A 27,846-nucleotide genomic window follows, 5' to 3' on the forward strand; every position below is an offset into this window, starting at 1 on the left:
ACTCATCTCCGACAACGGGAAGCAGTTTGAGGATATAAAATTTCAAAATGGTGTGCTGAAATGGGAATTCAGCAAAATTTCACCTCGGTGGCACACCCCCAAGCAAATGGGCAAGAGGAAGTCACCAACAGAGCTATACTTCATGAACTGAAAGCTCACTTAACTCGAGCCAAAGGATTGTGGGTAGACAAACTGCCCAGTGTACTCTGGGCCTACTAGACTACCATCAAGACTACCACAGGTGAGACTCCCTTTAACCTCACTTACGGCACAGAAGCAGTGATCCCAACAGAGATCGAGGTGCCTACACTACACTTAGAGGCCTACGATGAAGAGATGAATGATGACGAGCTCCGTACTAACCTAGACTTGGTGGAAGAAGTACGAGACCTAGCATACATCCGGACTGCAGCTTACCAACAAAGAGTAGCTTGGTACTATAATGCCTGGGTCAAAAAGCGACACTTCCGCATCGGCGACCTGGTTCTTTGGAAGGTTATGGTACCTGAGCCCGGCGTTGGTAAGCTCGGACCGAATTGGGAAGGTCCGTACTGAGTAAAACGGGTATTCAGAGAAGGTACATACCAGCTCAAAACTCTAGAAGGGAAGCAAGTACCTCGAGCGTGGAACATTGGCAACTTAAGAAGATACTACTTATGATCACCGAACTGGAGAGAAGACTGCGAGTCACTCCCAGGGGCCCAAGGGCCATGATGCCAAGCTGACATAAGACCTTGGCACTACGATAAGTCCCAGTCGCCTCTTCGGCATGGGCGGATAAGTCCTAGTCACCTCTTCGGCGTGGGCGGATAATTCCTAGTCGCCTCTTCGACATAGCCAGACAAGTCCTAGTCTCCTCTTCGGCATAGGCAAATCAGTTCTCATGCCCAAGGCATACACAACTCAAGTACAAACCCTACAATATCTACCCCACCTCGGCGTATAACAACAAGTTGATCCCATTTGAGGTTAGGCCCAACAGCTCGACACTAAGGGATAACCGACACCTAAGCGAGTAGCCCATGCGCAGATAGGTCGGGTATATACCCTACAATGTTCGCCCACCTCAGTGTACAATAATGCGAAGTTACCTCTACTCAGAGTTCAGCTTGTTAGCTTGACAGTTCGGGGTAACCAACAAAAAATCTACTTCGGTTATCCCTACTAGTAGTCCAGCTCGTTAGCTTGACAGTTCGAGGCAACCAACACTGACATTTTTATTCCTATGTGGTTTAGTTCGCCAGTTCGGGAGTTGTTTACACTTAGAAAGTTTTTTCATAGAGAGTCAAAATGCTTATATTTCATTGATGTAAAGTTTGAGTACAAAAAAAAGAGAGAAACTTTCACTATGAACCGAGCTCGGAGGCTCGGGATATACATCATTAAGGGCAAAGAACAGGCGTCTAATCACTTTAGGGCTCCTCACCCTTGTCGGAGGCTTCAGGAGGATCCATCTTCTGCTTCAGAGTCCGGATCTTCAGCTGCTTCGGCAGCCATTTCCTTTTTGATCCTCGAGGTAGTAATGACACTGAGGTTGAGCTGGGGGAACTCACGTTGGGTTAGCCACCTGCTAAGTTTAAAACCTTTGCGGTAGCTCGCTGTCCCCACCTGGATCATCTCCTTCCGGTACTCTGCCGAAGTCTTGTACTCCTCGACGGCCTTAACCTTGGCCTCCTCCACTGCTTGGAAAAGTATCTCAGTCCGCTCTTTCACATGATCCTCGAGGTTCTCCACCTCCCTCTTCAGCGCTGCCTCCCGCTCCGCGAGCTCCTTCTTCTCGGGCATTAGTAACGTGATTAGCTCTTTCTTAGCCCACGCGTCCTTCTTCAGTTGGTTATTATCGTTGCGGGCTAAGTTGAACTCGGTATGGGCCTTGCGGGAAGACTCCTCGGCTGCGAGGGTCCACTTCATGTTCACCTCGGACTAATAAGCCAAGGCGTGGATGGCGGAGTTCACCTACCAAGAGAAGAAAACAAGCGTTAGTACATGAAAAGCTAAGTACAAGATCAAAGAAGATAAGTCAGAAAACTTACCACCATGTAGTGGGTAGCCGCTCGGGCTCTGAGCTGAGCAACCGCCAATTCGGCCCAGCCAGCAACCTCCTCGGCATACACTACGCTTTTGCTCTTGAGGAGGCTATATTTTGGAGTTAGAATACTCCAAGCTACGTCATCACTGCCTGAAGAAGTGGCAGCTACAGGGGCGGGCTCCGAAGGTGTCGCCTCCTCAGGCGCACAGGGTGGGGAGAGCTTGCCAGATTCCTCCTCGACCAAGTCTATCACAAGAGGTTGCTCGGCGATTGATGGCTGCTCGGGCTCTGGAATGGCAACTGACGGGGACTCAACATGAGCTTTTTTTGAAGCTCGCTTCTTCTTCCCCTTCTTCATACTCCCGAAGAGTTCATTCGCGGGGGTGTCCATGATAGCTGCAACAAAAACAAACTGTCAGAAATAGTACCAAAATAAAACAAAAGGAAATACAATAAACAACAACCTACCAGGACTCAGACCGGCTTGCACAAGCTTCTCCTCGGCCATGAAGTCTACGAACTTCAAGCCAAGCTCCGCCCAAGATTGGAGTGCCTCCCTTATCTTCTGGTCCAATTGGACACCGGGGTCCTGGATGGCCACCCTCCAATGGGTTGGGAAAGGCCACCCCTCAGTGTTGCGAACCACGAAATAGCGCCTTTTCCAGGCCGGGACCTTGTTCGGGAGCTCGTGCAAGAGTTTGAAGCCCGGACATGGTGATAGGTAGTAAGTTCGCCTGTGCTTGGGCAGAACACAGGACGAGTTCTTTTTAATGGAAAGAATAGAGGAAAAGATGTCGAGGTTGAGAGGAAGGTTGTAGTCGTGGAAAAGGGAGATGGTTCCTACTACGTTACAGATGGAGTTCGAGTGCAACTGGTCTATGGTTATGCTGAACAACTTGATGACTTCGACTATCATGGGGTGAAGTGGAAGTCGAAGACCAACTACGGGCTATTCCTCGAAGATCACGATCTTGTCATGACCGTGCTCCCAAGGGAAATTACCTAAGGGGATATTGTACACAAGGTTATTGGGAAGTCTGTACCGGGCTACTAGGGATAGGAGCCTTCTGCCGTCATCGTCAACAGGCCAAAGTTATCTGGCACCCGACCTCGATACGAGGTGGAAGCCAGGTCACCAGAGGCCTCTCACTCCCCTCGAGGTGAGTCCACCTCGGAAGGACCGCGGACCTCATCCTAACCCGAAGTAACCTCCTCAGCAAGACGAAAGGTACCCATCTCGGCTCCAGCGGATTCACCGCTCCCATCTAAAAGGCTATCAAAACTAAAGCTAGACATAATGGAAGACGCGGAATCGAAAAAAAGAGCTAGGGGAGACTCACCAAAAGAGAGACCAAACTGAAGAAAGGAAGGCGACATCGGGAAGACACCGAATTGAAGGACTTCGAGCGCGACCTCAGAATGCAAATTATTGGACTTGTGGCGAAGAAAATGAGTCCCTTGCCCCCTATTTATAGCTGTTGTGTTCGGGAATCAACGATCGAGATCGTCACGATCCAACGGCTCCTAGGAAAACTAGTTGCACGACCCTCGAGGTTGAAATCGGCTTAGCGCACATTTTGACGTCTACGGAGTTTATAAAACGGCGTGACGTCCGCGCGTACACCTGACGCGACTTGGGTTATTCCTGGTTGAGTTGAGCGGCCGAACTGGTCTGACCAGTGATTCGCTTGTCAAACTGCTTAGACCTCGTGCGAAGTCCACCTGGACTCATCATGAACTCCCCGCACCGGGTCGAGACCCCTAGCTCGGGGAGTTGATGAAGGGTGATTTGGCCCGATGATAGAGTGCGTAATTTCCATATTATTTGTATTTTTCTAGTAAGTTAATTAATGGATTTAATCGTGTTTTATTTAGAAAATTGCAATTTGGAAAATAAAGCTAAAAGGAGCTTGCAGCATAACCCCAACACGATGGAAGGAGACCAGCACGATTGAGCATGCAAGAAGTAGGCCCGCTCCAACAATCTTAGTAGGATTAGGCTGAGTTAGAGGCATGAACCACCAGCATTCAATAGAGTCTATTTTTTGTTGTACTTCTAAAAAGAGTCAAAGTCCATCTCAGTTAGAATTCCTATTCCTATTTAGAGATAAGAATAGATTAGATCTGAAATAAGCATTATCCCTTTAGGAAATTGGACTTCTATTTGAGAAAGAACTTCTAAGAGGTGTTGGAAACAGTCCCCCCCCCCTAAAGTTATATAAGGGGGGGGGGGGGGGGGGTAGACTAGCAAGAACGACATCAAGCAGAAAAGAAAGGAAGGAAGCATAATACATCCTCTTCATCTAGAAGTTGCGATCTCTCCATGAAGTGTGATTAAGCTTTTATTTTCTAGTTGAAGGTTAAGGAAGCTTTGGTTCTACAAAAATTGTGAGATCTAATTGATTTTATTTCAGTTCATTGTTTATTGAGTATTTATATATTTTTTGTAATTCCCTGTAATGATTATTTTTATTGATTGAGCAAAAAGGATCCATTGTTCAATCAATAAAATAATCTATTGCCGATTAAATCATCAAATTCGTATATGTTTGTTAGATTTAATCTCTGTGGCGAATAACATAAATCGATTATGGACAAGTTTTTGATTCATGTTATGAAAATATATGATCTGGTTTAAACGAACCGAGCTTGTGAGTTCGTTGACTAGAATTGGGTTTCTCTAATTCTTAATGTTGTTAATAGATTAAATCCCAAGAGCTTATTTAGGGCTATCTATTAATAAGAGAAGCAATCAAAGAGCTTATTTTGATTGCCGAAAGTTCAAGTAGAGATTGGATATTAGAGCTTGTTAATATCTATAACCAATTTACTCATAAGCACATGAATTCATCCTTGCATCGATGATCAATTGTAAGAATCAAAGCTAAACTTATCTCTTCAACCAGAAGCTACCTTCTATCGATTTAATCATTATTTTATTATTTTATTTTCCTTTTCTTTACAACAACCCCCTATTTCGTTTTTACTAATTTTCTTGGAAATAAATCAACCCAATCCCTGTGGAGACGACCTTGTTCATTGCTATATACAAAAGTATTTAATTCGAGCAGGACTTTATTTTTGTTGGATTTGACACCCACCACCCGATCTAGCGAAAAGGGGACATGTGGACATGACCTGGCCAAGAGACGACAACTCAGCCTGACAAGTTTAGTTCGCAACAATTGAGCTCAGGTATTCAGTCACCTCGGTACAAGGGCCGCCTCGGCATAAGGCTCACCTCGGCATCGAGGCACCTCTTCAATCCAATTCGAAACTAAAAGACCGAAGTACCAGCTCGGGACCAACAACTCGAATCGCCATGTAACTGACTCCCATGTAACAAACTCCAGAGGTCCCTCCAACAGATCCCGAATCTCTCGAGATCACGATGAGCTAACAGATCTCGATTCTTCTGAGATCACGATGAGGACTCATCCTGACTCCGCCGGGGTCGGAAGTGGAACGATAAGCCTTACCTGTATGCTACTTCTTCGGAAGCGGAACGAACTCTATCTCCACAGCTCGGATATCCCGAAGCTCTTTCGTGAGTTCCACGACTGTTTCAGTATATAAAGGCACCAACCCCAATGGCGCTAGGTACGCGTGATTTTTCTACTCTCTAGCTCTCTAAGCTCTCAAAGCTTTTCAGCTCGCATCAGTTTATTGACTTAAGCATCAGAGCGACCTCGCTGGGTTAGCCACCTAGGTTCTTAGATCCTTTCTTGCAGATTCACCTAGCTCGCCGCCTGACTGGAAGCTAGAACATCCTCTAGCAGGGAGTAGTCAGATCGCGCTACATCAGTTAGAATCCTCTAACAAGAGGCACAAAAATATCCAAAATACCCATGCAATTATTATTGAGGATGGTTTCTACAAAAAAAAAAAGAAAATAAAAACTTTATAAACAACAAAAAATAGAGAATTTAAAGTTGTATCTTTCTCTTTGAGAGATTAATATGAAGGGAAAATTTGGAAAACAATTCAATTTTAAAAAAGAGATTGAAAGGGTTTGAACTAGCAATTCATATGAAGATAAAAGTTGAAAAATAAACATTATGGTCAAAAGTAACTACATGAGTATTTTGGATATTTTCATGTCTCCTTTTAGAGGATTCTAACAAAAGAGGTATACTTGCAACTATGTCAAAAAGTTAAGGCTGAGGTGATTGCAATTACCAAACTTCAAGGGAGGTTTCATCAACAACCAAAAGCTTTCGGGAAAGTTTCAGCAATTTTAGGCCATGTTTGGTTCACTGCTTAGGGCCTCATTTTTTTTTTAATTATTACTCATTCTGGGTAAGAATGAGCAAGAATGAATAACATTAGAGTGTTTGGTTACAAAATTCTTACCATCGGCCTCATTCTTTTCAAAATGAAAAATCAGCCCATAACATAAAAATTGAGGTAGCTTGCAACATGAAAAATAATCATGCCTCATCTTGTTCATTTTCATTGTTTAAAGAAACACAATGCCAACGGTTAGAAAACTGCTAGCATAAAAATACTTTTACTATGAAAACACTTTTACAAAAGTAATTTTATGAATAAAGTACTTTTACGAAAGCCCTTTTACATAAATACTTTACACAAAGCACTTTTATTTACGGAAGTACTTTTATACTTTTACAAAAGCACTTTTATGAAAACACTTATGAAAGTATTTTTATCAAATTACTTTTATGAAAACAAAAGTGCTTTTATTCATTCACTATGGATTGGATTTGACCCAATTCAGTCCATTTGCATTTTAATTGGACTGGATTGGGTTGTAGCAGGTATTGTAGTTTTTTTTTTTTTTATATATTTTCTGGATTTCTCTGTTATTTTGGTGTTTGATTCAATTTGGATTAGATTGGACCCAATCCGGTCCATTTGCATTTTATTTAGACTAGATTGGACTTGGTTTGTATGGATTTGGTCCAATCCATTTATAAATTGAACCAAATCCAGTTCAATTGACAACCCTACCGGTAAACATTTATGCTGATATTTTGGAGACCTAGGCTGGTGGTTTATGATTGCTAACACAATTTCTTTTTTAAGAATGAAAATGAAAAATATAAGGCACTTGCCGATTTGAAAAGAATTCATTTAAAAAAAGTGTTTAATTTATAGCAATATTTTTTCATTTTACTCATTTTTACCCATTCTTATGAATTTTAGAATTTCATCTTACACAAAAATCAGAAAAACTGATAATTGAATCAAATATGATTTGTTGTGATACTTGGCATCATGATTTATACCAAAGCAGGTGATTACGAGTTTTTTTTTCTCCTGCAAACGACTTCAATTGCTCAAGTATTTTTATTGAACAGGATCCGAATATGCTTTTTGAAGATTGAGAGTCCGAGTATACTGGTTACAAAAAATGCTAGGCACTGTGGATTTGTGCCATCTGTCTTTAAATTTTGAATTTAAAAGAATAAAAAGTACATAAATGTATTTTCTCCCTCCCCCTATTTCTTTTGAAGATAGGTGGTACATAAACGGTTGTTTTCAATGTTACTTTTGTCAGTTCCGACCTCCTTTTCAAAGTATGGAAGCGACATTTTCTTTGATTAACAGGGTGTTCGTTGACGGCAAAATCACCATCCTTAAATAAAAAAATTGAACAAATAAATTGGAAAAGAAGGGAGATAATAATCATTTTAAAAAAAGGTATGGGCATTTTGGGCAGAAAAAACGCACAGGTGTCCCTCGCTCAATCGTGACTTTCCCTTTGGGCTTTGGTCACGTAATAGCAGTAATACACAGTGAAGTCCACAACACAAACTCAACTGTTCTTCTCTCTCTCCTTTTTGGCCTACTTAACTCGAATACGAGTTTAACCCACCAAAATCTTTGATTAAAGTTAAAGGAGGCAATTATTTGATTTTAGCCTCAAAACTCAAAAGCCGGATATGGCCCTTTTCCCTAGCTGCCACGTACGTAGCCTAGCCCTTAGTACGCCCTTCTTCCAGTCATCTTCAGTTTTTAGTGTTTTTCAGTGCTTCTCCTGTAAGCCAAAAATTCTCTAAGCGCAAGGCATCCATCCACACATTCAGAATATCTTCTGTGTATGTATGTGAAAATGAGGAAGATCAGAAGATGTTGCCAATGTATAGCTAGCTGCCCTATTTTTAGAGTACATACATAATATTTTTCTTGCATGAGATCCCCTCGCATTTTTTTTTAATTTGGCTTTATATGCAGTGTGATATCCATAATAAGCTTGATAGCAACGGGAGCCGTTGATTGTACACGTGGACCAGTTCTTTTATCAATCCAAACCGTTTGCTTGATGGCTAATCCCCTGGGGATGTTCCACTACTTCCACTTCCACAGTATGAAACTGGAGCGTCCAATACATAACCCATACGTGTTGCCTTGCCAAGAATAAGTAGAGGGATAAAAGAGTAATTGTATAAAATGCAGCAAAAAATTCCCCGACCCGACGCCGTCACACACTAGCGATTTCTCAAGCAGACCGGTTAGTGTCCGTTTCTTCCGTCGTCTCCCGGCTCTCTTCCACCATTAAAAACCCATTCATCTCTACCTCTTCCTTAGCTCATTCGTTCAGGCAGTGACCGTACAACGGCGTTCCGCCTGTAATTTAGGGTTTCTGCCTTATTCCATTTACCATCGGAGATGCTTTTTTCCGATTGCGATCAACAACCTTCAATTCGCCTTCAATGACTCGAATATAATTCCCCTATCTTAGCTTCTCCTTCGACAGTTGTAGCAGTAATGACGCCATTTCGTCTCTGTTAAACCTCTATACTATGTAAAGTGAAGTTGCCTCTGAAGCTTTGGATTCTGTTCTCGACTTGTTAATTAATCGTATCGATGCTTGTCGTGGTTTGAACTCTTGGCGAACAATGGATGGAGTTCAGAGCACAACCACGATTGCAAGCTCGAGCTCCGCACCTAACGCGAATGCTCCGCCGCCGTTCTTGAGCAAGACCTATGACATGGTCGATGATCCTTCGACGAATTCGATCGTGTCTTGGAGCCCTAGTAACAACAGCTTCGTAGTCTGGAATCCGCCGGAGTTTGCAAGGGATCTTTTGCCTAAGTATTTCAAGCACAACAACTTCTCCAGCTTTGTCAGACAGTTAAATACATACGTATGCATTTCCCTTTTAGATATATATTTATATTTTTTATTTTTCTGGTTCGTCAATAAAATGCCTGGTATGCTTTCTCGTTATTACTGTAAGAATTTTTAGAGTCCCAGTGGGATAGAGGGATACTAGCAAAAGATTCTAGATTCTTACATATCTTGTGCCTTTTATTTTCTGTTCTCAATGTGAAGCATGATAAATTTTCACAATTTAGAAATAGCCCTAGGTCTAGGGTTATTTATTTCATACGAAGCCGCCTGTGTAATGAAGTCTTGCTGCTTACATACGTGAGCTAAGCGGACTGGATGCTTCTTCCATTATCTGTTGTCATTACCAATGAGATTTTGTCAGTACCTCAGCGGTTTGTGCTCAACCGAACTTTGGAACTGAACCTTTGAAACGTAAACCACTGGGGGGTTTTCTTAATTGAACTAGCGGCTGGCCATGGTTATGTTAAAATTTTATGCGTGGTTTTCTCATTCAATCTCGTATTCCTGCCAAGTTACAACTAGAACTACTAAATCCAAGCTGCAGAGATTCCTTAGGCTTATATCTGTTGCCATTGCTTCTGGATCATGGATCTATATTATTTACTGTTAGATGCACATGAGTTCTTATTTTGCGCCTTAAGTCTTCATATTCATTAATCTTTGTTGAATTTCATTCTCTTCTGCTATACATACACTTCAGGGACACATTTTTTTTCCTATTTACACTTTTAAGTAATGATACTCCCCAATATGATAATTCAAGCTTAGCTTATTCTAGACCCTAAGGGTCTGCGGTCCAATATTTATATGTGCTTTAGTCATTGAAAGTTGTTCACTGTGAAATTATTTTCTGTATATATTCTACTATTTAATTGTATATGTTCTATCCAGAAATCCTTGCATTTCACTATCTACTAAGGTTGTCAAAATGATTGGCAGGCCTTGGCAGTTAACTACATTCAGGAGCTTACTTTGGCAATCAGTTTATGCCTAAGCAGAGTGAGCTTTTTCTATGTATGATGCCAAACACACATGTTCATTATTAAGGCTGTTGGTCCATCAGGCTTGCTTCTAGGCTTAGTACCAACCATTGTTTCAGGAACCTGATCATTTTAGATGATGGCTTGCTATGATCCAGTTATGGTCCAGATAAGAATTAATTTGACTTCCAGAAGAGAGCTTTCGCATGGAAAATATTTATCAAGAATTGTCCCATTTCTGAACTGTGATTCATTTAACAGTAAATTTAGCTCATGGATGGTGCAGATTAGCATCGAATTCTGCATATGTTGCTGTAGAACTCATCTATGTTGAGCTTAGGAGTTGATTCATGTGCCATGCTCATCCTTCCTGTATTCATATTTTTTTTATCATTTATGTAACATTTCGAAAGGGTGAACTATATAAATATAAATTTCAGGTCAAAAAGTGCTTTGGTCTAATTGTGTCAACTGCACTAAACCACTTGGCCCTGCAGGATGTTGTATTAGCATGAAGATATTCTGATGCAGAGTACCACTACTAAGGACAGCACAGTTAGTTAGGTCTTTCTTTGTTCTATTAATTTCTATCCCTGACAATATCTGTCAAGCATTCCTTTTGGTCTCCAGGGTAAAAAACTAAAAGAATGAACTCAGTGGGGAATAGGAGAAGTTGGTGATCAACAAATTAACATGTTTTGTACAAATTGCTGGTTCTTGTATATTGGTCAGATGGTTACTATTCTGAATGTTTATTTAGTAGAGCCATCTAAATGATGAAGGATACTTTTTGTAAGAGTCGATTGATCTGCCTATGGTGGACATTTTAACTTTTCTCAGAAGAGGAAAACAAACTTACAAGACAATGACATCTTGACTCCCATATGTATAAGAACTTGTATTGTTTTGCCAATGGATCTTGTGTGCACTATAGTTCCAAAGTTCTGTGGTGGCATACATAAGAAAATGCTTATGATAGGAGCCTTTTTAAACCAAGAATTAGGAACAGCGGAACAACCCACTTAATGGTCTTTTTGTCCATTCTCCATGTTCATGGCCATATTTTTGTGATCAGTAACGTTAAGGAAATTTATTAATGATAAAAAAGAGGATACATAATTTGCTTTGTAAGTAGATAGACTCAGCTAGCCACCCTGCTGTTAGAGACTTAGGGGTGGCAATTGGGTGGGTTTGGGTTGAGCTTTAACCCAACCCGTTCAACCTACCAACCCGCTAATGCCCATTAAGAGAAAAATAAATGGGTCGGGTTGAGCCCAAACCCACCTTGCCCAACCCAACCTGCCCAACCCATTGATTTTTAAATCATTAAAATACAAAAAAAGAAAAAAGTATTAAAAATTACAAGAAAATATAACAAAATTTATAAACAAATGTGGCAAATGAAAAAATAATAGAAATTGTGGAAACATAATAGAAATTTTAAATTACAGGAACATGTATTAACACAGGAATTTTACGAACAAAAATTACAAAAAAAATATTAAATAAAAAAATTTAAGAAGATTCAACTTTGTCTGCAATTTGAAATTCTCCTCACCTGTGCTTTGGCTTTCAGCAAGATTAAAATCATTCCTCAACAAAATCTGAGGTAGGAAGTAGGAACCCATATTTTTGTGACAAAAATAACAAATTAAAGAGACTGACAACTTATTTGACGATTCAGTCATCCTTTACATCCGGCGTAGTAGAAGATAATTGAGTAAAAATAACAAAACAAAGTCTAAAAATGAATGATTCTAGATCTGTTATTCTAACATGTTTTGGTGGTTGAATAGAATGAAGGGAAGATAAAGAGTAATAAAGAAACATAGCTGAATTTTCAAGCAAAATTTTAGTAGCTAATTTGCTTAAATACAGATGGAGAAATTCAAAAAAAAAAAAAAAAGACTGAAACGTGAAATACCACTGGACAACACCCAAATCATCAGAAACAACTGCAGTTTGAAATTCAAGCATGATAGCGCATAGAAAAGGACAAAGATTTATTGTCCTTCTTCCTCTTCTTCCCTTTTTTTGTCTATCACTATGTCCTATCTTAGTGGATGACCATGATGTCTATCAGGTATGATTTGAATTCCGGTAACTCCATAAAATTTTGGGAACAAACCTGGGTGGGGAGTGCCCCTCTAAAGGATCAGTTTCCTTCTTTGTTTGCTCTTTTTGATTTGAAAAATGAGCCAATCTCGTCTTTTACCACCCCGTTCTCTTCCATTTCTGGGATTGGGTGGAACTTGGGTCTAAGAAGGGATTTGAGGGACTTAGACTTTGACATTATTTTGAGCCTTATTGCAATTCTTGATAACATTGTCTTAGACCCCACTAGGGCGGACTCTAGAATTTGGACACCTTCTCTCAATGGCATTTTTACTTGTGCTTCTTTCTTCAAAGTCTTAAGTCAGTCCACCAGTCCTACCTTCCCTCCTTTTCCTGTTGATGAGGTTTGGTGCAGAGCAATACCTCCTAGGGTTGGTAGTTTTTGTTGGGAAGCCTATCTGGAAAGAATCAACACTGGTGATTTATTCCAAAAGAAGAGACCCAATACTTGCTTGTCACCTCAGTGGTGTGTTCTTTGTAAAGCGGATGGGGAGACTGGTTTTCGCCTACTAGTGTCTTGCCATTTTGCGAGGTCAATTTGGGAATGGGCTTTGTCCCTATTTGGTTGTTGTTGGAACCCCCCATCAGACTTGCAAGGCCTTTTTTCCCCTTCTTTTTTCAGGTGGCGGATAAAAAGGGGAAGGACAATGTGGAGAGGACTAAGGGCTGCAGTATGTTGGACACTTTGGGAAGAAAGAAACTCCAGGATATTCTCAGAAGCTCAGAGAGGAGCAACAGATTTGAGGGCTATCATTCATATTAGGGCAGTACAGTGGTTGAAATCTTTGGAGCTTTTCATAGATTACACTGTGGATGACATGTTGAGGAAGTGGGGTGAAATTGCAAGTTGCACACAAACTAAGTCAGTAATGAGTGTGGCTTGGACCCCTCCACCTAGTGGATTTGTGAAACTAAACTTTGATGGGTGTAGCAGGGGAAATCCGGGACAATCGGGGATTGGGGGTGTTTTTAGGGATGAAAATGGGGTCATTTCTGCCATGTTCTTGGGCCCAATTGGAGTGGGCGACTCCCTTAGAGCTGAGATCTTTGCAGTTATGGAAGGAGTCCAAAAAGCTAAGGAGTTGAACATCAGGAAACTCTTAATTGAAGGGGATTCAGAGGTGGTGATAGGGTGGCTGCTTAAAGATCACAATGGCTTATGGAAGTACAATAATGAGAGGAGGAAATTCAAGTGGCTGGTGCGGGAGATGGAAGTTAAGATACGTTGGGTTAAAAGATCGGCTAATTCCCTAGCTGACGGTTTAGCTAAACAAGGGGCAGAAAGGTATTCACTTTTATGGGCCAAGCTGTAATTTTAGTGTGTTCTCTTTCTTTTTTCCTTTTCTTGAGGTTCTTTGTTGCTCTTGGAAGATAAGCGTGTTTGTCTTCCTTTTGTAAATCTTCTATTGATGAATTAATGAAAGTGTTATTGATAAAAAAAAAAAAGTATCAAAATATTCTTTGTAGGTTATGGTAGAACCTAGGCTCAAAATATTGCATAGTATCGGTGTGTATTGTATGATATGTTCATATATATTGATTTTCAACACAACCAATACATGTGATATTGAGAGTTAGGTGATTTTAAAAGTTTCAACCAATAATTATTACTTTTAAGTACCTGTCTACAAACTGTCAGACAAAGTGAAAAAAAGTAATGAGCATTGATCAGATTACACGCTTGATACTCAACTTTTGAGTATTGAGCATATTGATACTTTGAACCTTGGTTAGAACTCTATGCCTACTTTCTTGAAGATTACTGCAAGTCTGTTCAAGAATTAGATGAAAGAGGATACTCCAGTGTGTGAAATTCGATTGTATTAGGGTTGATCATCTCTGCCTGGGCCCGCATTGCCTGGCTCTACATCAAGCTCACACCTAATGTGGATTTGGGATGGGCCAAGGCTGCCAAGCAAATCTGCCCGCTCAGCCCTGTCTGGCTTGGAAGTTATGGTATATACATGTAAATATTTATATAAAATGGTATATATGTATATTATTAATATATATATATATATATATATTATACATATGTATTCTGTAATTTTAATTGTAAAATTAAATTAAAATTTTAATTTGAAAATATAGTTTTATTAATTTATAAGAGCAACCCTGGTGCCCAGCCTGGGCCCTGACATATGTTATCAGGCCTAGGCAGCCATAAAGGTTATTATTAACCTATAAAAGCCTAACCTCAGCCTGGGCCTATCCCTGGAGGCCTGGCCTGTGATCATTCCTAGATCTTATGGATCCTTTCTGTTTTATTCCTATTGATAATTTTTATTTTATTGATTTGTATTTGATTTGAAAATACTGGGTTTTGCAAGAACATAAAAATTGAGAAAGATAAATGGCAAAAATATAATTTATTTATTTATTTATTTATCAATAGTTACAGTTTGTTGGACAACTGCGTTATCATTTCAGCCATCAGATCCTGAATGGCTAAGAATGTTTCCATGAAGTATCATCTTGTGTACATCTTGGATCCTATAAGCATCCTGTTAACATTTTGAGGCCTCTCTCTCTCTCTCTCTCTCTCTCTTTCTCTCTCTCTCTCTCTCTCATTAAAGGAGCTGGAAGGGCTATGGGTAGACCAAAAAAAGGACATGGGTCGAAGTAGTGTCTGAGAAATTATTTAAGTGTCCATAATTTAAGAATGGGTATGGCATTAAACAGAATGGAATGGTTAAAAAGGATTCATGTAGCTGGCCCCATATACTTGGGATAAGGCTTGGATATGATGATCATCATCTTTTTGGGCTTTTGTGTGGGGATGGGCAGTGGTTGGTAGGTCATGGGTATATGAATTTCTCAACCATTTCTACTCTATTGTCACCATTATGTTTTGAACAAAGACACAATTTTTATTCATGAGACGAAAAAGGATGATATAGGAGAGTACAAGGTGTTGGGATGACTACATGAAAAGGTGTTGTGTTTAGTTTCTCAGAAAATAAGCAAGAAGGTTCTCAAGATATTTTATAAAATATCTTTTAAATACATTCCAATAATTTCCCATTTTCATTGATGTTCAGAAACCAAAAACAGCCAGTGTCACTTGGATGATGAAAAACAACCAATGTGCAAGAAGAAAGGAAGGTACTCTTTGTGTCAAATGTCACTCTTTTCCAAGGTTTGAAATGTCGATGTCGGTGGAAATGTCGGTCATCCAAATATAAGAAACACGTCGGAAATATTGTAAAAATTATAGATATGGAGGAAACATTGTAAAATGTGCAAAATATAGAATGTTAGTTTATGAAATGATAAAAGAAGCATAGGCACACCTTTTTAAATTATTATCTTATTCTAAGTCATTAAACAAAGATAAGAAACTAAGGTTATAGATAAAAGAATATATTCTAAAGTTGCCCTATAAACCTTAAGATTCGGAGCTTCATGATAGAATGAGTTAAAGCAAAATTTGAACTCATAGAAAATGTAAATGGTTGTAATAGATTAACCAAATAATCTATTACATAAACAAAAACTAATATTTAACTTTACATCTGAAATGAATATTGAGTTAGCTCAAAGTGGTAATCATATAAGTTAGGTGGACAATAACTTTCTACTTCACATACCTACAATATTGTTACCAAATTATGTTATAATACTATCTCTTGTACTCCACATAGTATTGGTAGTGTTCAATGGGGAGTATGCAATTCTAGTAAAATTTCATGTTGTTACCCATGGAAGTGGAAAAGGAAGTATGTCGTGGAAACTATCTCTTGCACTCCACATAGTGTTGGTAGTGTTCATTGGGGAAATGTCGGTTCCAGTAAAATTGTGTTGCTACCCATGGAAATGGAAATATGTCGTGGATATATTAGGGAAATTAGGGACATTTTAAACCATGCTCTTTTCCTGGTACTGGAGCTCAGAAGATAGTTCATATTGCTTTAATCATTACCTCTCTCTTCCTCTCTCTCTGCGAGTGCATGCCTCAGGAGATGAGTTCTGTTACTGTAATGGAGTTATAGATCAAGTTGGGTCTATAAATAGAGTTATTGTAGTTGAAAATTAGAAGAATATTTGAAGAATAAAGTTTGGCTTAGTTAATTCTTTCTGTGGTCATCTCTCTCTCTCTCTCTCCCCTGTGAGTGCATGTCTCAGGAGATGTGTTCTATTACTGTAATGGAGTTATAGATTAACTCGGGTCTATAAATAGAGTTATTGTAGTTGAAAATTAGAAGAGTGTTTGAAGAATAAAGTTTGGCTTAGTTAATTCTTTCTGTGGTTCTCTCTCCCCCCCCTGTGAGTGCATGTCTCAGGAGATGTGTTCTATTACCGTAATAGAGTTATAGATTAATTTGGGTCTATAAATAGAGTTATTGTAGTTGAAAACTAGAAGATTAATTGAAGAATAAAGTTTGGCTTAGTTAGTTCTTTCTGTGGTCATCTCTCTCTCTCTCTCTCTCTCTCTCTCTCTCTCTCTCTCTCTCTCTCTCTCATTTCTTCTCAGTGATCTATCTCTCTTCTGTCTGTTCTAATGGCAAGAGTTTTCTCTTTCTTCTTGATTTCCTTATTCTCTGGTAGACAGTAAACTGCCTGCTTGTCTCCATATTTATGCTCTGTTCTTCATCAAGATATCATCCAAATTACCTTCCTTCACCTTAGAACAATCTGAAAATTATAGGACCCTCCTTCTGCCATCATTTATGCATCCTTGTGTGGGTTTTCTGCTTTCTATTTGATTTTGGCTGGGTTGTATGTCTCATTTTCTTTTCCAATTGATTCTAATTGACACTTGCATTCTAAGCAGGGTTTCAGGAAAGTTGATCCTGACCGCTGGGAATTTGCAAACGAGGGGTTTTTGAGAGGTCAAAAACACTTGTTGAAAACTATTAATAGGCGAAAACCCTCCCATATACATCATCAACAACAACCTCAAGGACAGAATTCTTCAGTCGCGGCATGTGTTGAGGTGGGAAAGTTTGGCCTTGAGGAAGAGGTTGAGAGACTTAAAAGGGACAAGAATGTGCTTATGCAGGAACTGGTTAGGCTGAGGCAGCAGCAACAAGCAACTGATCACCAGTTGCAGACCATGGGGCAACGGCTTCAGGGAATGGAGCAGAGGCAGCAGCAGATGATGTCATTTCTGGCAAAGGCCGTGCAGAGCCCTGGATTTCTTGCACAGCTGGTACAGCAGCAGAGTGATAGCAACCGATGCATTTCTGGGGTCAATAAGAAAAGGAGACTCCCCAAACAGGAAGTCAACTCTGAGGGTGAACATGCTGCAGCTCCTGATGGACAGATCATCAAATATCAGCCATTGATGAATGAGGCAGCAAAAGCAATGTTAAGGCAGATTTTGAAATTTGATTCATCTCCCAGGCTAGAATCTTCAAATGGAAATCCTGATAGTTTCTTGATTGACAATGTTCCTTCACCATCTAATGCATTGGACAGTGGCAGCTCTTCAAGTAGAATCTCAGGAGTGACACTTTCAGAGGTACCACCAACTTCTGGGCAATCATTTTTGCCTGCAGCATCAGAGTTTACAGGGATTCGTCCCTCAGCTGCCATAACCGAGATTCAATCTTCTTCGAGTCTAGTAACAGATATGGTTACATCAACTCAGTTTGCAGATATGAGTGTGATGTCTGGAGTGGAGGAGGTTGCCTCATGCCAGCCAGACATGGTTATCCCACAAATACAGGGAATGATTTCAGAGCCTAGTGCTGTAGACATTCCAGGGAATTATGTGGGTACTGAAACAGGTAATGGGGTCTACATGGATCCATTGTCAGTGGGGCTTGATACAACAATGCCAATAGAAACGGACAAGTTCTCTCCTGATCCAGATTTGGATATTTTTATTGATGGTTCCAAGCTTCCGGGTATAAATGATGCATTCTGGGAACAATTCCTCACGGCAAGCCCAATGTCAGGGGACACAGAAGAGATTGACTCAAGCACGCCGGAAGGTGCTTCCAAGGAAAAAGATGGTCATTCTGGACAGGAAAATGGATGGGACAAAGCTCAGCATATGGATCAGCTCACAGAACAGATGGGGCTTCTTACGTCGGACACCAAAGGGGGTTAACCTTATGCATATCTGTGTTATGCCGAGTAAAGTGTAAAGCCTACACTGCTACTATCGTCATCGTTGTTGACATATTGGTGCTCTCCCTCGGCGCTCGCCTCAAGCAATCCAACAAGCATGAAATGGACGGACTACTAAATATATGGGAGTCCTATAAGCTTCTCCTGACTTTCCCCTGTGCTCATTTTGTTTTCTTCTTGTTCCCTTCTACCCAGCTTGTTGCGAGCTGCATGAATTAAACAAGCACAACAGTGCAAGGATTCCTATTTTCTGTATTTTGGGTATTCGAATGATGTGCTTCTCTCCGAAGCCTAGGGTTTTTCTTGAGAGAGAGAACCACTTATATAAGCTTTCAAAAATTTCATTCATCTTTCAAAATGCTTCCGAAGGTGGGATATAATCTCTTTTGTATCCAACCAGTTCTTGTTATACAACATTTGTTAATGGCCTCTTACGTCTGGTCGACCACCTCTTGGTTGGTCTGCTAGCGGCCTGGTGCATATTAATATGGCCAAGATTTTAAAAGGTTAATTTCAATCAATAATCAGTAATAGAACATGGTGATATTATCCTCTGGCTTCTGTTCTTAGAGAGGGTCAAAAGGGAGAAATTACAATCGTTGACCATTGAAGAGGGAGAGAGAGATTTAAGAATGGCTTTATTAGAATTTTCAATGAAAAAACTAAGACATACACCATGGTTTTTATCAAACATGTCTAGTAAATTATCTATTTTTAATTTTTCAAACATGTCTAGTAAATTATCTATTTTTAATTTTTCACATGTGTGAAGGAGATAAAGGGAGAATTGGTGTGAGGCTTGTGGTGAGAGATCCTTGGCTTCCACACACTCCTTTTGCAATCCTTGGCTAATTGGAATTGTCACAAAGTTCTTTTTACTTGGGGATAATCATTTATTAATCAACCTCATCTCACAAATTTTTGTATAGAGCCAAAATGATAGTCCCTTTCTTGCCTATTTAAATTATAAGTAATAAATAATATAGTTTAAATAATAAAAAATATTTAAAATAATTACTAAAATAAGTAATACAAAGATTATTTAGAAATAATAAATCATAAAAAATATTATTTACATAAAAAATAAAAATAAAAAATTATTATGTATAAACTAATACATAATAAAAATAATAATTACTAAAAATAACTTTATAAATACTAAAAAGTACATAATAAAAATCATAAATAACAAAAAAAAATAATAACTTTGGAATTTAAAATACACAATTGTTGACTTGCATTAATTTGCGATATCTTCCATTATTTTCTTTCTTGAGGTAAAGGCTTACGTTTGCTTTTAATTTCTTTTGCCATTATATTGGAAATTGGGATTTCCTATGCATTTCACGGGGTTCCTGCTAATAATAAAACAAATAAATGAATTAACGGGATTTAAAGGGCTACCGTTAAGTTTGAATGTTATGGGTGATGTGGCACATTGCTGTGCGCTGTCTCTTTGTACTTGGTGGTAAGTCAGTAGTAGGGTTGTAATCAGATCAGATTCGGTAACATCCAAAATCCGGATCTGATTTGAAATCTAATGGATTTGGGTATCTCTCATTGGATTTGAATCCTATTAGCCTTAGAATCAGATTTTGATTTAATCTGACTCCACTTCACATATATTTTTAATAGGGCAAATTTCTTAAACTATCCCTAAGGTTTAAGAAATTGACTAGCTCTACCCCTACTGTTTTATTATTGTCTTAAAGTACCCTTACTATTCCTGACAATTGTCACATGCTTCCTTTCTCATCAACTCTCTGTCACATACCATTTACACGTGACTTCACGTGTTGGATTTAATCTTACATAATACAAAAGCACCCTTCAATGGTTGAAAATGCCCTTTTGACTTGTAGACAAAGAGGTGATGGCCAAAAGCTGCTATTGTGGATATCGACGTCCCTGAATAAGGAGTAGGGAGGAGGGAGGAGGGAGGAGGGAGGATAGGAGGGAGTAATTTTCTGCGTGAATAGACAGTAGACCATCAAAGCCCAACAAAAATGAAAGAAACCGAGGGAGGAAGAAATAGGGCTATTTTGGGTTGAGAATAATGAGGGAAAGGAGGAAGAAATAGGGTTGTAAAGGAGTAGGAAGTAGGAAGAAGGAAGGATGAAGGAGGATTTTGACTTGCAGATGCTCGATAAAATGATTGACCACACCCAGCCCCGCCACTAGTGTAGCACGCCCAACACCATGCCCACCCACGCCCATGCCCATGCCCACCCATCCCCGTGCCTGCCCAGACACACATGCCCACGTCCACGCTTGCGCCCGCACGTGCACATACATGCCCACCGAGCCTCACCCCACTACATGCACACTAAACATTATCCCCGCGCACCCGAGAACCCCTCTAATACCATGAAAGTTTTCTGCCATGTGGTGGTGGAGAGTGTGTACTTGTCGTGGCACAGAATGGGAAGGCTGAGAATGTTGGGTGGGAGTTCTATGGTTGTCACTACTATGTAGGTTTTACATTGTGTTGTGATTTTGCTGATTTGATAACATATCATCCAACCCAATTCTTGGTTATTATTGTAGTTTACCCCTAATAAAAGGTGTAATTTCTTCTATTGGAAGAATGAGACAAGGAACTGTCCATGTGGAAATAGGGTTTGCAGGGTCTTCACATTTAAATGACCCGGTACACAAGGGAGACGATTTTGGGTTTTCACAAAGCCCCAAGTAAGATTTATTTGTTTCTATAATTTAGTTAAGTCTTCAATCGCTTAATCCACAATATTTTTTGTAAGATGCGGGTGGGTGTAGGTTCCTTGCATGGATACCAAGGAGACCACATGTCCGGCATAGCACGAGGAGCGTAATTATCAAAGGAGATGGGGCAGGGCCTTCTAAAGACCCACTAGATGATGTTGAAGAAGTTTTCTAGTCATAGAAGGATAACTTTGATTGAATGTTTGAGTTTTGTGATATTATTGGGTCATATAAAAAGTTTGTGAATCAAAGGTGTATAATGCATTATTGTGTAACCTTGGTACTCGGACAATTTAGTTGAATTAAAAGCCATGTTGACGGTCTACTATTTAGTTGAATTCAAAGACCTCAGTTTCTTGCTTTTTCGTTGGGGTTTGATAAGTTTACAAAAAACGTAGGCCCAGTGGATCATTCAACTCCACAGTTTTACTTGTACGAAGCTCGGTGGTGCATAATTCCATGGAATGTGAATCCAATGGTGGCTGTCCAAACTTAGGTGCCAAAAGGGGAGATTCAATAATTGTCAAAGATTTGGTGACATGTTGAACTATGTTAGATATTAGAAAATCTTATGACATATCAACAATATCATAAAAGAGGTGACCAATCAGGTGGTGTTCATCAAAATTCATGGGTTCCTTTGATTGGTCAGTACTCTTCCAGTACAATGCCTTTTCGATATCATAGATATTCCCTTTGATAAAAAGTTAAATAAAATCCACGCATATATCAATGCCAACTTTAATAAATGGTTTAGGGGATGTTTGCATGATGTTATTTTCTTTAAAAAAAAAAAAAGCTAGAGAACTATATTGATTTTAGTGATGCCCAAGCTATTTTTATTTTTGAAAACTATAAAACCAATCACATTGATATGATTCTTCGGCCAACATGAATACCACCTGATTTGGCTCATGTTGAGTGAATTCATGCACCTTTGCCCAAAACTAATAACTGATTATGGGTTAGTTTGAATTTTTTTCCCTCCTCAAGCCTATTGTAATCAATCAATTCGTACTAAGAAGGAATTTAGGGGAGAGAATACATGGTTCATATTATGTGCATAACAACTGCACTATCTAGACAATCTTATGACTTACTCTTGTATCATCTTGAAGATTTCTAGCATCTAAGAATCTTCATTCAATTAAATGGTTAGAATCAGTGTGCAACTAACAAAAACTAGAATTCTATGGCCAATTCCAGTTCTACTCAGTCTTGGACTTGCTGAAAATCTAGAAGCTAAACCTTACACATAGAACACCAAGGGCAGTCATGAGAAGCCATTTCAATAGGTATATTTCTGAATTCCAATTTATATTCTTTCAGTTCAATAGGACTTACTGAAAACCAAGAAGCTAGTGATGTCCAAGCTATGTTGTTTTCTCAAAACAAAAATAGTTGCTCCAACAACAGAACTATGCTGAATTTAGCAATGTCCAAACTATTCTAGTGAGTTTTTTCCCCTCCTCAGGCATATTGCAGTGGAGAGAGTACATGGTTCATATTATGTGCATAACAACTGCACTAGCTAGACAATCTTATGACTTACTCTTGTGTCATCTCCTGAGCCCTAAGTCATTAGATGACTTTTTTAAATCTTAAGATTAGTTCTTAAAAAAAAACAGGGGTAGATCTGAAGTAACAATTCAGTACATTATACGACAATTCGGATATTGGAATTTCAAGGTATAGATGAGAGAAATACAGTGTTTGTTAAAATAAGGGCCACTGAGAGAAATATAATGTTTACTTTATAGAGTTTGAGAAGAGGCTTGAACAATCACGAGAAAAACCAGAGACAAAATCGACAATACGGAGCGGAGCCGTGGAGATTATGTTAGGGAGTGGAGACTGGAGACGTCGGTCAATGGAACAAACCAGTAAATCGACAAGAAAACTTGAATTTGATGGAATGTACGGCAACATATAAGATAACAGAATGTACAAGAAACCATTTTTGAAAAAATAACAAGGGCAAAAGAGTTCTTTTGATGACTTTGTTAGAAATAACTTTAGGGTAAAATACAAAAACCTCCCCTAAAATTTTTGACAATGATAAAAATCTCCTCTATAAATTGAAGAATTTGACAAAACCACCCTTCTGTCACTGACGTAGACGGAAAACATTAGACCGATGTATCAATTTTTTTCAAATACCCATTTGATCCTTTTGTTTTCTTGCTTGGCCTTGCTAGCAGTAGCTCTGATGCCTTCACTCGAGGAGAAGGATTTATCACAACGAACCCATGATTTACAAGTTAAGCTTCAATTAATAGATACGGATATTCAAATGCCAAAGACAGAATAACGGAGGCGGAGACTGAGCACAAATCGGAGGAAGTGCGACTATCGACTTCATCTTTGTCTCGGACATCAAGACCATAAGAGTCGACAAGGAAGAGAAGCTTGGATTTGGAATCGTAGACAGAGAAATTGTCGTCAGCGAAGAAAAGATATGTCTTGAGCACCGTAAGCTAGGTTTCTTCTTGCTAGCAAAAACTTTCTCTAACCAAAATTCCTCTTCTCATGTTCATTAACAACTGCAATCACTGAACCACATGGTTCATTCAAATCTCTTATACCCATGAATAATTAACTCAATCTTCTACGGTGGAAGAATAAGAAGAACTGAAGAAGAAAAGATTGAAACCTGGGGCTGGGAGTTGAGGGAGTGCGACTATTGACTGCAACTTATGTAGGAATCATCACTTGTGGCCTTACATTAATACTCGGTGTCCACGCGACACTCCCAGCTTTTTGACAAACTTCTCTGCCTTTGTCTCTCTCCTCTCCTACATTTCAGCTCAAATATCCAAGGCTACTTTACACTTCGTCTGGAATAGACGGAACTGTCCATCAAATCGGGGCCAACTCATTTCCATAAAAAATTCCTCCTCACTAGAACTGATTCAACTGACTACTGAGTATTCTAGAGAAAACGAATAAGGGAGCGAACTGATTTTCTCATGCAATTCGATTTGTTACACATGTGGTATATGATCCATTACCTCTTGATGCTTCATTTAAAACAAACACCCACATTCATTATCTAGACGATAAAGAAAAAAAAAGTTGTTGTAAAGCTACAGAAAAAAGCTCATCAAGTTCATAAACTCATCATCACATTGATCGGGATAATCCATTGTCTAGAATAAACCAAGTGGAAAAGTGCAAATTCCTTGTTTTCAATTTGCCACTGTTAAAGGTGGAAGTGGAATCCCAAGTTTTATTTAATGGAAATTCAAAAGGGTGAAAAACAGGGGTTTCAACGGACTTGAAATACTTGCTACGGATGAGGGATGAAATCGATAAAAAATCCTCTTTTTTGAGTTTTGAGTAGAATATAAAAATTTGTGGATGGCTTTCGGTTTTCAACTTTTCATTTGGGCAGCTTGATCTAAAATTAAAGTTCATACTATTTACTCTCTACATGGGAATCTAGTTGAAATTCCTCCTACGGTGGAACTCACCACTACCCCTTTACCTTTTTTGTGTGAAAGTAAAATCCATAATATAACAACAATTACCGACAAACATTGTGACAATTGGAGCAATCTATGTTCTGGCTTTGCAATGGAAAAGCTTGAACTCGATTAACTGGTATGCAATAAAGGGCCCATGAATCCCAACCGCCCCACCGATCCTCACAACTCAGAGGAAAGCCAAATTTGGGAGCTACGAAAGGGGATTCGTGAACTGGTAGTGATAACTTTGTATTTTGATGCCTTAAGGGCATCATTTCAGGGGTATTTTTACACCTTAGACTAGTTAATTTGTACCATTTTTCTAGTTAAATTCAATATTGTGACCTCTAAGGGTTCATGTGCAAATTTTGGGTAAAAACTGAGAAAATTACAGAGTTTCCTACAGATTTTGGGAAGCTGGTGCGAATTCCAGCTGAGAGAGGGGGTGTTTCTGTGAAAAACTGAGCACAGGAGGGTGCCTCCTATCTGCTAAACCCAGATAGGCGCCTTCCCCTCATCTCTCTAATCTCCCTAGACAGCATCCTAGCCTTACACCCCACTCCTTAAACCTCAACCAATCACCTTAGGGCGCCACATCACACCAACCAATCACATTTCTCCAGCTATAGGCGCCCAAATCTCAGCCCTACATAATATTGGGTGCCCTCTTCTTCTCTTCTCAGCCTTAGGATCATCTTAGAACAATCCAAACTCTCCATTCTCAACCCTAGGGCGCCCATATTTCTGCAAAAACCCAACTGTCGTCCCTCTCTTTCTCTCTAATCCCAAACCTATCTTCCTTCTCTATAAAAAGGATCCAAGGGGTCCTGAGAAGGGGTTGGATTTTGCCCCAGGTAAGACGGAAGGCAGTTCTTGAGTTCAAGAGTAGAGGAAGAGGAGAACGCCCAGGCAAGAGGAGGGGTTTCTGCTTGTAGTTCGCCTAGCCACTACTGCCACCTCTAGATTTGGATCCCAACCAGTTTCCCATAGTTTTAGATTTACTTTTTACACGTGTTTTTATTTTTCATCCTTTAATTTATAGTTTTTATTTTATTTCTACAATTTATTTTTACCAAATTTAATTTTTGTCTTCCTTTCTGCAGATCTGAAATTTGGCCAAGTAACATGGAAGGGCCAGCTTGAGGAGTTCGAGGGTCAAAGGATAGATCCAGAGACTGCTACCTCTGACCGAGTTGCAGATTTTTTTATTTAGTTTTTTTTTTTATTTCTGTTATTTATTTATTTTTTTGCAATTTTTACTTTCAACATTGTTAGAATTTTATTTTAATGGATTCCAGTTCAGTTAATTAAATTTTTTCCCTCGCTTCCCTGTGGATACGACCCCTTTCTCACCATTAACTACATTTTGCAGTTATTTTGAGAATCGGAAAATTTTATAAATATTGAAACTGATGTTCCAAAGTGGTTAACGACACGCTTCCAGACACACCATGTTTTTGGCATTGTTGTCGGGGAAGCAACGAAGAAAAAAATTTTATTTGCTTTGTTCGGATCTGTTTCATTATTTTTTTTTTTTAATTTTCGTTTGATTATTTGATCTGTAGTCTCATTTTAATTCTTATTTCTCTTTGATTTTGCAAGACATAATTGCAAAAGGTGGGGTACCGGAGCGTTGCCAGACTACTGAAGAAAAGAGAAGAGAAGAGAAATTGGGATTGCAATTCAGGTGTAGTCGACCTAATTTAATCCTATTTTTTGTTTTTATTTTTGAATTCTTTTTGGTAAAGTAGTGTTTTCGAATTCTTAGTTAATTATTTTTATTTTTGGATAGATCCGATTTATTTTTTTTCTTTTCTTTTGTTTCGTCCTTAGATCTAATTAGTTATTTAATTGAGTAATTAATTGTTAATTAGGGAATTATTCAAAATTTTGAATTTGAGTTTAAATTTTAAAATTTGAATTTGAATTTGAGTTTAAATTTTAAAATTTGAATTTGAATTTAAATTTCAAATTTCGAATTTAAAAAAAAATATATTTTTAAATTTTTTGTATTTGCATTCTAACATTTAGGGTTTGATATGTTCTAGAGCATGCATCATATATGATTATTTTTCTGAAATCATCTTGTTAGTTGTTAATGTATTAGGGTTTTTCATTTTTAATTGCTCATTTTGTTGAATTAGTTTGTTTATTTATTTTATGTTAAATTGTTGAATTGCATATTAGAGATAACTAGTTCATGCATTGTAGTTAGTTGCATTTATTTTGTTTATTGTGTTTTTTCGTTAATCCATTTAAGGGCAATCCAATTTAAATAAGATAAGGTGGGAATTTCATCACCCTTCCTTGGCTCAAAAACCACCACCCTTTCACGTGCGGTTCACCCTAAACCTTAATTTAAAATTTGGATAGCAAGATCCTTTAGGAGGCCCCACACATTTGGTTCAAAAGTGCTGAATTTTAGGGAAGCTTGTAATTATTTTCCATAACCAGCGGTTGGTGTCTAAGGAAAGAGGTTAACCAGCTTAGCCTAAGCGGGTTTTGTGGTTACTTAATTAGGTCCTTGCGAGAGCAAGGGGAGCCTCTCACATCCCCACCTCTTACTTGGCTAACCAAAGGAAGTGGTGTAGTTCCAAGTGAATCTAAGAGGATTCACATTGGTTGAACCACTAGTTTAGGAAACCTTAGGTCAACCCCTAGGCCGTGTGTGAAATGCTTGCATTTTTTAAAATTTTAAAATTTCAAATTTGAATTTAAATTTCAGGAATTTAAATTTCAAAATCTAAATTTGAATTTAAATTTCAAATAAAAAAGAGAAAATAAAAAATTTAAAAGTTCAAATTTGAGTTTAAATTTCAAAATCTAAATTTGAAATTAAAATTCAAAATTAAAATTTCAAATTTCAAAAAAAGAAGAAAAAGGGACTTTTGAGTTGTATGTTGGGAAGGAGATCTCTAAGGAGAGAAATAGTAGAACCCATACTTGAGATAGAGAGATACCTCCATCACCAACAACGCAACCAAATGGTCAGGATTGATGATGAAACAGCCTAGAAAGCTGAAGGAGTATTTCACTCCGACCCAGTATAACCCTTCATCCTGCATACAGTTGTCGGATACCCAAGCCTTGTAGTATGGGATTAAATCAAGCACAATCCAGATGCTCCCCTCTTTCTATGAGAACCCGAGTGAGGACCCATACAAACACATAAATGAGTTTCTAGAAATTTGTTCCACTGTAAGGATCCAAAACTTTAATGACGATGCCCTTAGATTAACTCTTTTCCCCTTCTCCTTGAAAGACAAGGCCAAGCACTGGTTGAGAACTATAGGGAGACCTATTAGAACTTGGGCAGAAATGTAGCAAGAATTATTCTACCCTATAGGATGAACCAAC

General features: G+C 38.8%; 1 protein-coding gene across 3 annotated transcripts; it reads left to right on the forward strand.

Moving 5' to 3' along the window:
• Positions 1-8,485: 8,485 nt before the first annotated feature.
• Positions 8,486-18,669, forward strand: HSF3 (heat shock factor 3). 3 transcript variants are annotated; one of them, XM_088896070.1, is made up of 3 exons: positions 8,486-9,141; positions 10,068-10,142; positions 16,998-18,669. In XM_088896070.1, exons 1-3 carry the CDS (start codon positions 8,893-8,895, stop codon positions 18,279-18,281), a joined length of 1,608 nt encoding a protein of 535 aa, XP_088752196.1. In that variant the 5' UTR covers positions 8,486-8,892; the 3' UTR covers positions 18,282-18,669. The 3 variants fall into 3 exon arrangements, with proteins under 3 accessions (XP_088752196.1, XP_088752197.1, XP_010245198.1); XM_088896071.1 differs by having other exon boundaries at positions 10,068-10,127; XM_010246896.3 differs by lacking the exon at positions 10,068-10,142 and having other exon boundaries at positions 8,489-9,141.
• Positions 18,670-27,846: the final 9,177 nt, after the last annotated feature.

The sequence above is a fragment of the Nelumbo nucifera genome, chromosome 1, assembly GCF_055504915.1.
Source record: "Nelumbo nucifera cultivar China Antique chromosome 1, China Antique-T2T, whole genome shotgun sequence".
Taxonomy (NCBI): Eukaryota; Viridiplantae; Streptophyta; class Magnoliopsida; order Proteales; family Nelumbonaceae; genus Nelumbo; species Nelumbo nucifera.